General features: G+C 33.9%; 1 protein-coding gene across 2 annotated transcripts in view; it reads right to left on the reverse strand.

Moving 5' to 3' along the window:
• CCDC132 (coiled-coil domain containing 132) overlaps nucleotides 1-12,256 on the reverse strand; it is a 130,228-nt gene that overhangs the window by 30,181 nt on the left and 87,791 nt on the right. For both annotated transcript variants that reach the window (XM_011998265.1, XM_011998266.1), the window contains 2 exons: nucleotides 9,376-9,497; nucleotides 1,326-1,406 (listed from right to left, as the gene is read on the reverse strand). In XM_011998265.1, coding sequence (XP_011853655.1) covers nucleotides 1,326-1,406; nucleotides 9,376-9,497 — 203 coding nt within the window. The remainder of the gene's footprint in view (nucleotides 1-1,325; nucleotides 1,407-9,375; nucleotides 9,498-12,256) is intronic.

Consider the following 12,256-nt stretch of genomic DNA (forward strand, 5'->3'; position numbering starts at 1 on the left):
TGAAGATCAAGGATTAAACAAATATCATAACCAAGGAAACAAGCCAAGTTATGCCAAGAAACAAGACACTAAGGGACTGGAGTATATTCATCTACTCTATGAACATTTACTGAAGCAATGCTATGTGCCAAGGTAAGTGATATGACTATATTTTTAAAAATATGTTGGGTAAAAGGATCTCCAAATGTTAAGAGAGAAGGATACCAGTTATTTCTTCTGCCCAAACAGCGCTCACCTGAGATATCAGCACATGCCTCACTCACTTTATTCGCAGCTCTGCTCAAGATCCCCATCCTATCACTGCTTCAGTTTTGTCTTAGTATTCAATGAGTATCTGACACTATGTTATACATTTGTTTGTCTCTCTGCTCCAATAAAATACAAGTTCCAAGACAGGAAATATCTCTTCTGTGCACTGATGGAATTCCCAGCTCTATAACAATGCCTGGCATATACCAATTGTTACAACAAGTATTCCTTAAAAGAATAATCATGGCTTTATAAAAAGCTTCAATAACAGAAGTATGCACATAATGTAGAGCTTATGAAAAATGAGGAAAATGATTGCTTGTTCGTGTTAGGTTGAAGGAATAAAGGAAAATTCAGAGAAGCCTGGGGTTAAAATAGATGTGGAGAAACGTCTAAACAACATAAACTTCGGGCTACAGTGACCAACCATGAGAAAGTTTTTCTCATTTTAAATGCTTATGTTAGCTGAAACACTACAGGAGGTCAACCCTGTGCTGCTATCTAACCTGTCTTCTTAAAACATGCATTTCATCCTATGATGATAGTCAAAAACCGGGCTCCCTACTACACAGCAACTAAACCCAAACTTTCTCCTTGAATTTCAAAGGCATTTATAAAGTGTCCCAAACACTCAATGCAACCTAACTTTGCAGCATATACCAGTGTCCCAATCCTAAGATCTGTCAAACTTCGTACTGCACCCACCTCAAGGCCCTTGCTCACCCTGTGTACCTTAATTTAAAGACTTTTCCCTTTCCCATTAATCCTATGCCTGGTCTTCGAAGTCTAGCACAAGTGTCACTTCTTCCTTTAGTCCTCCTCTGATATTAGTTTTTCACATAAACCTTTCTCTTCTTTGAACTTGTGCTAGACATATGACCAATATCATATTCTTTTATGTATACTAGTTTCTCTCTGATCAGACTATAAGCAATGTTTTACTTCCTATATGCACTCATTTAATTCTGAGGACTCCGCTACTCAATATACATATAGACACATTTATACAAAATTGATTGAATAGCTAATTTGCATTTTATATAATCCAAAAGAATATATTCCAATTCATTACTTACTAGATCAATAAGGCTTTCTTGTATTCTGTTTAGAGTTGTTCTTAGTCTACTACTACTAAGGCCAAGTCCTGTGGATTCCAACTGAAAAAGAAAAAGGCTTGTTACATCATTCTAGAGATCATCTTGCAAATGTTACATCTTCAAATTAACCAAGGTATTTGATGAGTTTTCATTCAGATACTTAGCCTTCAGAGGGTTTCCAAATTGCATTTACAAATTCTAATACATCAAGCAAAGGAGTCAAATCTCAAGGGAACCAAAGAAACATTTACCTGTGTGCATTCACAGGACACACTAACAAGTATCAATCTTAAGAATTATTAAGAGAGTTCTCCAGAATTTCTTTCTCAAGAGTCATTATGTTTAGTTGTAAAACTTGAGATTTTAGATAAAGATATTATACTCTGTTGTATGTAAGATATGCTGTGCTGTGTTCATGTAGCAGCATAACAACATAAAGTTATTTATATTTTTTGCTCATTTATTTTTCTTATACAAATTAGTGATAGCTTAAATCCTCATTCAAAAATCAATACAATTTTCTATTAGGCTTGGTAAACATTTCACAGTATAGATAGAAATCTATTCACTACAACAAAGCCAAAGCATTTATAAAAACCTTCACAAGAGCATAACTGAGAAGGGTAAGAATAAGACATGAAAAGCCAGTTAGTCAGCTCCCTGTGTGATGATTCCATTGATGAAAATAAAGGTAATTTAGAGGTAATCATACATAGTTAAAGGCATTCGGAAAAATGTTACAATGTTCTCTATGAGCCAATAAATTTAAAACATTATTAAGAGTAAGCTATAAAATGTATGTCATTAACATAGTCAGAAATTATGTATGTATGACTATGTGACTATATACACACACACAAGCATACATGAACATTATTCCTCTTCTTCTCCCATTTGAGACACAAGAATGAGAAATTATTTACATGTGTCAGAGAGTCTTAAGTGAAAATAGTTGTGCCATAACACTGTGCAACAAAACATGAACTGATTTTATACGCTAATTTTATGATATGTAATACCTTTTATTTTCTCTAGGTTTTATAAACTTCATTAATCCATTTTTCTTCTCTTTTCATTAAGGTATTATTTATATATAAATTACATTCAATCTTTTTAAGTATAGTTTGATGAATTTGGTAATTGCATACAATCTTGCAACCAGCACCATAAAAAGATAGAGTTTTCTCACCCTTAAAAATGTCCTCATACCCTTTCCCTTATCCCCTTCCCTCACCCTTAACCACTGACCTGCTTTCTCTCACTGTAGTTTTTGCCTTTTCTAAAATTTCATATAAATGGATTCACATAGTATATAATCTTCCGTGTTTGATGTGTTTTACTTAGAATGCTTTTGAGATTCATCTGTGTTGGGTCTGGTGGTATTTTGTAGTGTTTTATTGCTTCATTGTATTTAGTAGTATGGATACAGTACAATCTCTTGTTCAGTTTACTTATTCGGTCAACTAACGTTTGGGTTCCAGGTTTAGGCTATTTGAATAATGTCACTATGAACATTCATGTGTGTGTCCTTTTCTGGACACATATTATTTTCACTTCTCTTGGGTAAATAACTAGAAATGGACTTTCTAATTCATATACTAAATATGTTTTTAACAATGTGGTACTTCCACATTGTTTTCTAAAGTAGCTGTACTGCTTTCATTTCCACACACAATGTATGTGAATTCTAGTTGTTCTATGTCACGGACTAAATGTTTGTGTTTTCCCTCAAAATGCACGTTGATGCCCTAACCCCTAATGTGATAGCATTTGGAGATGGGGCTTTTGGGAGATAAAATCAGTTTTAGATTAGGTCATGAGGGTGGGTCCCTGGTATGATGGGATTCATGACATTTTAAGAAGAGACACTAGAGAGTTTACTATCTCCTTCCACGTGATCAAAGGAAAGGCCATGTGAAGACACAGCCAGAAAGCAACCATCTGCTAGCCAGAAAGGGTGCCCCCCACCAGAAAAAGAATTGGCCACCACCTTGATCTTGGACTTCCAGCCTCCAGAACTCTGAGAAATAAATTTCCGTTCTTTAGCAGCCAAGTCTACGCTATTTTGCTACGGAAGTTGGAGCAGACTGAAAGACTCCACAAACTTGCCAATTCTTAATACTGTCAGTGCTTTTTAACTAGCCATTCTAGTGGTTGCACAGACGTATTGCAATTGCTTTTAACATGCACTTCTCTGACGACAGTGATGTCAAACATCTTCTCGTGTGCTAATTAGCCATTCTCATATCTTCTTTTGCAGTGCAGATACCCGATAAAATCTCTTCCCATTTTTTAAGTGAGTTGTTTTCTTATTGAGCTATAAGAGTTGTTTACACTTTGTGTGAACACGGCCTTTCTCCATATGGTTTGCAAAATTTTCTCCTGGTCTGACTTGACTTTTCGTATTTCTGCCTCTTTAGCAAACGTTGTTAACCATGAGGAAGCCCATTTTATCAATATTTTCTTTTATGCTTCATGCTTTTTGTGTCTTTTCAAAGAAGCATATGCCTAACCCAAATGTCACAAAGATTTTCTCCTAGTTTTTTCTAGACATTTCATAGTTTTGGAACTTCTTTAGGTCTTATAAACAATGTTTATTTATATTCTTGTGTATGGTATGAAGAAGGGGGATTGAGGCTTTTTTTTTCTTTTCATACTTATATCCAAGTGTACCCACACCATTTGCTAAAAAAACTATTTTCTCTAATGAACTACCTTAGTGCCGTTTTCAAAAATCAATTGACCATGTAAGTGTGTCTACTTCTGTTGCACTGATCTACTGTTAGGCCAGTACCATACTTTATCAACTACTGTAGCTCTGGATTAAGTCTTTGTGAAGTCAGGTATAAAAATCCTCTAACTCTGTTCTTCAAAAATGTTTTGGCCATTATGAATCTTTGGCTTTTTGTATCAATTTTAAAATAAACTTCTAAATTTCTTGAAAAAAAAAAAACCTTGTTATAGTTTTGATTGGGATTGTACTGAACCTATAGATTTGGGGAAGACTGCCACCTTTACAACACTGAGTTTTCTAATATATGCACATGGTGTATCTCATTATTTATTTACATAGCCTTTAATTCCCTTTCTAATGATTTAATATTTTCAGTGTACAAACCTATCAAGTTATCTGTTAAATTTCTTAAAAAATTTTGATGTTACTGTAAGTAAAGCTTTTTAAAAATTTTTTTCATTTTCAAACTGGATTATTGATTTCTGTATACTGACTTTATATTCTAGCAGTTTGCTAAATTATTTATTAGTTCTAGAAGCTTATTTGTGGATTCCTTAGGGTTTGACATGCCATCTGCAATTAAGGACAACTTAACTTCTTTTCCAATCCATATGCCTTATATTTCTTATCTTATGACAAAGGCTAGGATCTCCAGCACAATTGTTTGGGTTTTTCTTTTGTTTGGTTGGTTGTTTTTTTTCTGGAGACAGGGTCTCGCTCTGTCCCCAGGCTGGAGTGTAGTGGTGTGATCACAGCTGCAGCCTCGACCTCCAGGGCTCAAGCAATCCTCCTGCCTCAGCATCCTGAGTAACTGGGACTACACGTGCAAGCCATCACATTTGGCTAATTTTTGTCTTTTTAGTAGAGACTGGGTTTCACCAAATTTTCCAGTCTGGTCTCGAACTTCTGGGCTCAAGCAATCCTCCCACCTCAGCCTCCCAAAGTGCTGGGATTACAAGTCTGAACCACCCTGTCCAGCCTCTTTTTTATATTTAAAGTACGTCTTTTTGTTTTTTTAGTGTGGACTTTGTTTTTAATCCATTCTGACAATCTCTGCCATTTGAGAGTTTAGTCCATTATCATCTAATGCAATGATTAGTTGAGTTTGCACCTACTGTTATATTTTATCTCTATTTTCCCTCCTTGGTTCTTCCTTTCCTGCCTTTTGTAATTATATAAATATGTTTTTAGATTTCTACTTTAATATTCCTGTTAGCTAAAGAGTTAAAGTTATTTGTATTATGTTTCATGGTTGTCCTATGGATTACGATATTCATCACTGCTTTACTAATATACAGAAATCTTGCAATCTTATACGTCCACACCCTCCCCACATACTTTGTTATAGTTTTTAAATGTAATACATTTACATGTATTATGAACTCCAGGAAGACTATGCTATGATTTCACTGTTAAACAGCCCTGTGGTTTATAAAGAAAGTAAGTGGAAAAAGAAAAAATTATCTTTGAATTTCCACAGGTAGATTCCATTACCAATGCTCTTCACTCTTTTCTGAGGATCTAGGTTTTCATGTGTTATCATTCCCCTTCAGTCTCATTAACTTCCCTTAGGAATTTTTATATGTCCCTTGTGACAAATTCTCTTAGTTTTTTGTTCTTTTAATCTAAAAGTATCTTAATTTCACTTTCATTCTCAAATGATGTTTTTACTGGATATAAAATTCTGAATAGACAGTATTTCTTTTTCTTTTGTACCTTCAAGGTACAAAAAGCCCCCATAGCCTTTTAATGGGAAGTCAGCTGTTAATCAGATTATTGGTCCCTTTTATATAATATATCTACTATGTTTTTCAAGAAAAATTTTCATCATAGGTACTCCGCTGTACATTTCTTTATGCTTCCTCTTCTCGCTGTTCATTTAGCACCTTGTAGCTGCAAAATTTTGGCCAATGTTTTTTCAAATATTTTTTCTGACTCATTCTCTCTCTCTTCTTCTCCATCTAGTATTCCAATCACATGTATGTTTTACCATGTGATATAATCAAACGTCTGTGAGATTTTTTTCCTTTTAATCCTTTTTTACGCTCTTCACTTTGAATAATTTTGATTATCTTTATGTTCACATATTCTTTCTTCTGTCATGTCCATTTGGCTATTAAGTATATAGAGTAAACTTTTTTGTTGTTTTTGAAATTATATTTTTCATTTCTAGGGTTTCCTTTTTTTTTTATTATTGTCACTACCAGAATTTACTATTTCTCTGCTGAGATGTTCAAGCATTTAAAATATATTTTGTTTTAATTCATTGAAGACAGTGATAAAAGCCCATTTAAAATCCTTATCCCTTGGTTCCAGTATCTTAAACTAGATTGATTTGGTGCTGTGTCTGTTACATAAAGTTAGATTACATCACCGATTTCATTCTGGAGATTCTGGATACTGTCATTTTTCTCCCATAAACATCATTTCCTTTGTTTTCAGTACATAAGTTTCTTGGCTGGGCTTTAACTATAAACTGTCTCTTGTGCAGCAGCTTTGGTCTCTGTTTATATTTTTTTTCTTTCACTGAGCTGCAGTCAGTTTGTTCCATATAATCATGGATCATGGAATCACATATTTCACAGTCTGAGATATAGGTGGACTGAATTTGGAAATCCCCTCTCTGGATTTTTTTCTTTTGAGCCTCCTCTACTATTTTTAGTGTTTCCAGTTTTCTGGCTCCACTTTTCTGATTCTCCAGTCCATAAAAACTTCAGGTCTTCCTGTGCTTGTCTCTACCCGTGGGCCACATGGACTGCACTTAGCCCTGAGCTAAAAAGCCACGGGGATAAAATTTATTTTCATAGCTCCCCTTTCTCCCATCTGCAGACTAGCATGGACCCCTCACCAGAGTCTATTTGCTGCTTCTGTTTACTCTCCAGTGTCTTCAAATAGTTGCCTTTTCTATAACATTCAGATTTTATAGTTGTTTTCTGCAGGAAATATTATCTAGAAAGGTTTTAGTCTGTCATACCTGGAATTGGAAGTTAATTCATTTCTTAAATATACAGATACCTATTTATAGGCTCTCTACAAAGAAACAGTTTTACTAATGAAAGGTAACCTTAAACGAGGCTCACAAACTGTTGTCAAATAAGAATGTTCATAAGATTTATTGGAATGGCAAATAATTAGAAGATCAATCCATACACCATGAGTGTCTACTATGTGTTTACTACTGTTTTAAGTAAATTACAGATGGTCTTCACAAAAAAATGTGAACCAGAAAGACCAAAGAAAACATAACTTAAGAGGTGAACAATGGAAAGCTGGGGACAAGGCAAGATAAAGCAATACTATGAATAACATTATTATAATAGAATCCAATGGATCAGATATAAAATAGAGCATGAGGAAGTAGGTAATAACCAGTTCAGTTAATAGCAGGAGTTTCTGGAGGAAATAGTATTAATAGGAGGAATCCTTTGGACTAATGTATGTACTGTGTCCCCAACCAATGATTTCTAGAAGCCAGAACCCCTGAGAAAAAGATGCTTATTTTTCCACAAGAAGCATCCATCTAAATTCTCTCACACAAGTCCCTTTCTTTTGACAGAGAAGCAGATACAACCATATAACCTGTTCTTCCCATTCTACACATTACCTGATTCCCCCTCCCCTGGTGCCACTAAGATTCAACACTTAATAGGGTAAATTTGGAGTATTTATTTATTTTTATGAGTATGAAAACTTCTATGATTTCTAATGGGCCTGAAAAGCTTATTCTCTTAGGAAATTAAAAACTACCACTTCAATATTATACACATGCATGTGCTTATTTGTGCTATTTATGTATAGATTTTCTTTGTTTCAGTATAATTAAATAGCTCTTACTGAGTCTTACAGAATTAAAAATGGTTTAAATGTAAAATATCAGAATACTGTGTTCATAACAAATCTTAAATCAAATATGCAATATATTTTACAATAAGTAACTATACTTTGCTAAATTTCTGGGGTACTAGAGAATGCCATTCTGAAAAAATTCTGTGTCAGTATATAATCAGCTGGGAAATCACATCCAAAACCATTTGGTTCCCAAAAGTTTCAGAAAGATCTTATTTTAACACACCTTATCAATAATGTGTTCTGGAACTGTTCTGTCCCATATGATAGTAGTCACATGTGGCTATTTATATTTAAAGGTAAACTAACTAAAATTAGACACAATTAAGAATTCAGTTCCTAAGTCACTAGTCATACATATTTCAAGTGCTCAACAGCCATGTGTGGCTAGTGGTTGCCATACCGGACATTGCTAATACAGAATGTTTCTACTATTATGAAATTTCTTAGACAGGACTGGTCTAGAGGCATGGCCCAAAAGACAAAGTAAGGCTCACCTACAAGACTAAAACATTCTGACAATTAGCTAAAACTCTACAAGGTCTTCCTTGATTAATATTTAGTGAGTTTCCAAATTCAGGGTGATGAATTAATACATACTTTATAGTATATAAATTCTGCAGCAACATTTTGTCACTGGTCATATTAGCATTCTAAGAAATATTTTTCAGAATTAAGAACCCCAGAAATTCGGGTCCTATATAAAATGATTATGTCTTTGACATACTTGTGATCACAGCAAGGATATAAATATTTATATAATGAATGTAGTTATACATTGAAATTTACATTTTTAAAAAGATGTGAAATATAACTAGTATTATATTCATAGGACTCAATGGAATGTTTTTACACAGAAAACTGTCAAACATCTATGCAAATCACATAATTAATTTTAAAGTATCAAATTAGTTACTTGCCTAATATTGTGTTATTTTCTGTAAGTAGTAGAAAAAGATATACTCGATAACAGTTTTGGAAACGCAAAAAGGAGGTGCAGAAAAACATTAATTCTATGGCAGGTAGATGGCTCAGTTCAGATTTTCAATTATTTTAATAAATATTTTTCATTATCTTTTAGATGTACTAGTGACTGCTAAGGTTGTTAGCCAATATTTAAAATGTCTCATTTACTGTTTTGTATTTTACATGGAGCCAGATTTAAATAAAGCAATCTGTACATTTTTCATTGCCAAAACATGTCAAAGTTAGAAACAGACATTGCACTTTTTCTTCCAAAAAGTTGAATGTGTTTAGCATACGAAAGCTTAAAATTAATATAAAAGTAAGGCAATAAGGCAGACAGAAAGCTGGTATCAATAATTTTGTTTTTTATGCATTCCCCAAAATAATGTTATTTGTGTATCTTCTACAAAGAGAACAAAAAACTTTGACATTTATAAAATAAATTTTAGAAGAAAAATTTTTTCCCTCTAAAGGTGGACTTACTGAATCATTCCGACCAAAAAAGGTATATATTGCATACAAGTAATAATCAAATAGTTGAGACATGAAATGAATAACATCAAAGGCAATTGGCTTAAGAATGTTCATCATCTGCATATATTTTCCTGGAAAGAAAAAAGAATCAAAAATTAAGTAGAACAAAATTAAAATGTTAGTCTATAATTACAAAAGGACAATAAAATTACTGTACTAAAATATTTAAATATAAAGAAACATTGCACTCCTTCACAGTAGCCATGTCTCAAGTACTCAGTAGTTTCATGTGGCTAATGGCTATTGTATGGGACAGCACAGATTACGAATAGTTCTATCATCTTGGAAAATTATACTGAAGAGTACTAATGTAAATACTACAATGATATTTTCCACTGACTACATTTTACTGTTTCCCAGATTTTTATGGAACTCCTACACTCTTCTACAAATGATACTGTACAAACAACATTGATTCTCTTTTCTAGGAGTTTCAATTTAAAATAATTTCTTTGAAAATGTGTAAGCTTAATAGAGTAAAATACAATATATTTAAGAAAATATTTATTTTTCATAAGCTTATACATATATAGCAAAAGTAGAAAAGCAAGAGGAAAAATGATACACACAAGGTACTGCCCATTCTCCTGAATCCTAGCCCTGTGAAATCTTGGGTCAGAGGCCAAGAACATTTCTTTATCACTGTATCATTCAAGAGCTCAATATCCACAAGGTGAAAAGAACATATCTTTCTCATTCCTTCTTTTGGAAGATGCCAATATCTCATTCCATTTCCTCTAAATATATAATCAGATATAGTCACAGAAAAAAAAACCACAATAAATTAAACTTCTGCATTTACAAACTTGCTAATGTATTGGAAGAGTTCAAGAGAGATGGGATGAATCAAATAACAAATAACTACAAGTCTCCAATTCTGTTTCTTTTTTATGGGAAATAATAGGAAAAGAAACATATCTATTAAAAATGCTCTATACTTTCTTCTGCAGAAGATCTTAAAAGAGGCCATTTACTTAATTTCCAAATAAGCCAATAATTCAGGTGCTGACTCTACTTCACGTACTGCTATCATTTTAAATTGGTACTATTAAAGACACCATGACTCAAGAGAAAACACATTCACTGCAGTACAAGAAATGACAAATGTACTCCAATGGAAATGTCTACTATCAAAATCATTTCTTTAAGAACTTAGTACGTCGTTCTTAATTTATGTGGGAAATGATTTTAAATAATAGTCAGATGGTCGAGAAGAGAAACACAAACAAAAATATACATCAAAACACAGTAAAAACTACTCAACTAAGATTTTATTCTTATTCCTATTTTAAAATTCTTCTGTTTCACAATCATCCTTTGCAATCATTTCACACAGTCAGACATTTTCTTGAAAAATCACATTTGAAAAATATTTGAAATATACTGTTCCTAAAACACTCTGGATCATTATGCAGGTAGTTCCTCAGCTACAAAACATATGGTTACTTAAGCCACAACTTGTTAACATATAAAATAATGCAACGTTGTGAAGAAAAAAATAATACATTGCATTACTCAGTTAAAAAAAAAACAAACATGAAAAAGTAGAAAGAGGTAGAATGCAAATCAGTAGGCTGGCATGCCTCTCGAACACGAGGTCCTCTCCATTCCCGATAACATTAACCATTGTTTATACACCTAATCTTGAAAAAGGATATAAAAATGAATTATTAATAGGTAAAGGAATTTTACATGTGTATTCAGAAGAAAAAAAAATAGCTGTTCCTCACCACCTTGAAAAGAAAATTCAAACATAAGGATATTAATTTATTCATTCAACAAACATGTTGTGAAGGCTTACTGTATACTTGGCCTTGTATTAAGGAACAAGGAATTACACACAGTCCTGGCTGTTGCACCTCAAAAGGTCATACATGGAAGACAATAATCAATAAGCAGACCATCAGTATATTCCAGAGTATAAGAATGAGGACTCTGTCTTTCCAGTTCAAGAGGACAGAACAGGCAGACAGTAGACATTTGGAGGCTTGAGGAGGCTTATATGCCTCCTCAGATCTTACTGAATTAAAAGAGAACATTACAATGAATTAATTACTTATCTATGAAGAGGGTGAGAAGGTGAGGCTGGTAGGTTTGAGCACAAGAAAATGAAAAATGTCAAAACATTTCTAGACCAGAGATGGGCAAATTTTTCCTGTAAAGGACCCAAGAGTAGATAGTTTAGGCTTTGCATATCACACCGTCTCTGTGGCAACTATTTAGCTCTGCTGTCTTCTGTTTCAACTGCTCAACTATGCCAATGTAGCACAAAAGCAGCTCCAGACAGACAATATGCAAACAAATGAGCATGGGTGTGCCAATAAAACTTTATTTACAAAAACAAGTAGCCAGCAGCTCAAAACATTTGACATCTCAAAACGTCTGTTCTAGATGACAGATGGTAGATAGGAACAGGTTGATGGAAAAACATAAGAAGCCAATAAAACCATAAGAGGGCCACAAAGGAGGTGGAAGCTATTCACTAGGACAGTAACTACTTAGAATCAAGCTGGAATGGTAGGAGTGAGAAACGGGGCTGAAAAAGGATCAAGCTACAGGTTCACATGGGACAAGCTGTTATCAGTCTACATTCCCCAGCACCACCACTATTCCCCTCTCCTCTCCAGCACTTAGAGGTGTAGGCTGCTAGAATTTACCCACAAAACAAAATAGAAACCCTTAGGGTTCCTCTCTAAAAGAAACGATAGGCCAGGCGCAGTGGCTCACGCCTGTAATCCCAGCAGTTTGGGAGGCTGAGATGGGCGGATCACGAGGTCAGGAGATCGAGACTATCCTGGCTAACACAGTGAAACCCCGTCTCAACTAAAAA

Source organism: Mandrillus leucophaeus, unplaced genomic scaffold, assembly GCF_000951045.1.
Source record: "Mandrillus leucophaeus isolate KB7577 unplaced genomic scaffold, Mleu.le_1.0 Scaffold565, whole genome shotgun sequence".
Classification (NCBI taxonomy): Eukaryota; Metazoa; Chordata; class Mammalia; order Primates; family Cercopithecidae; genus Mandrillus; species Mandrillus leucophaeus.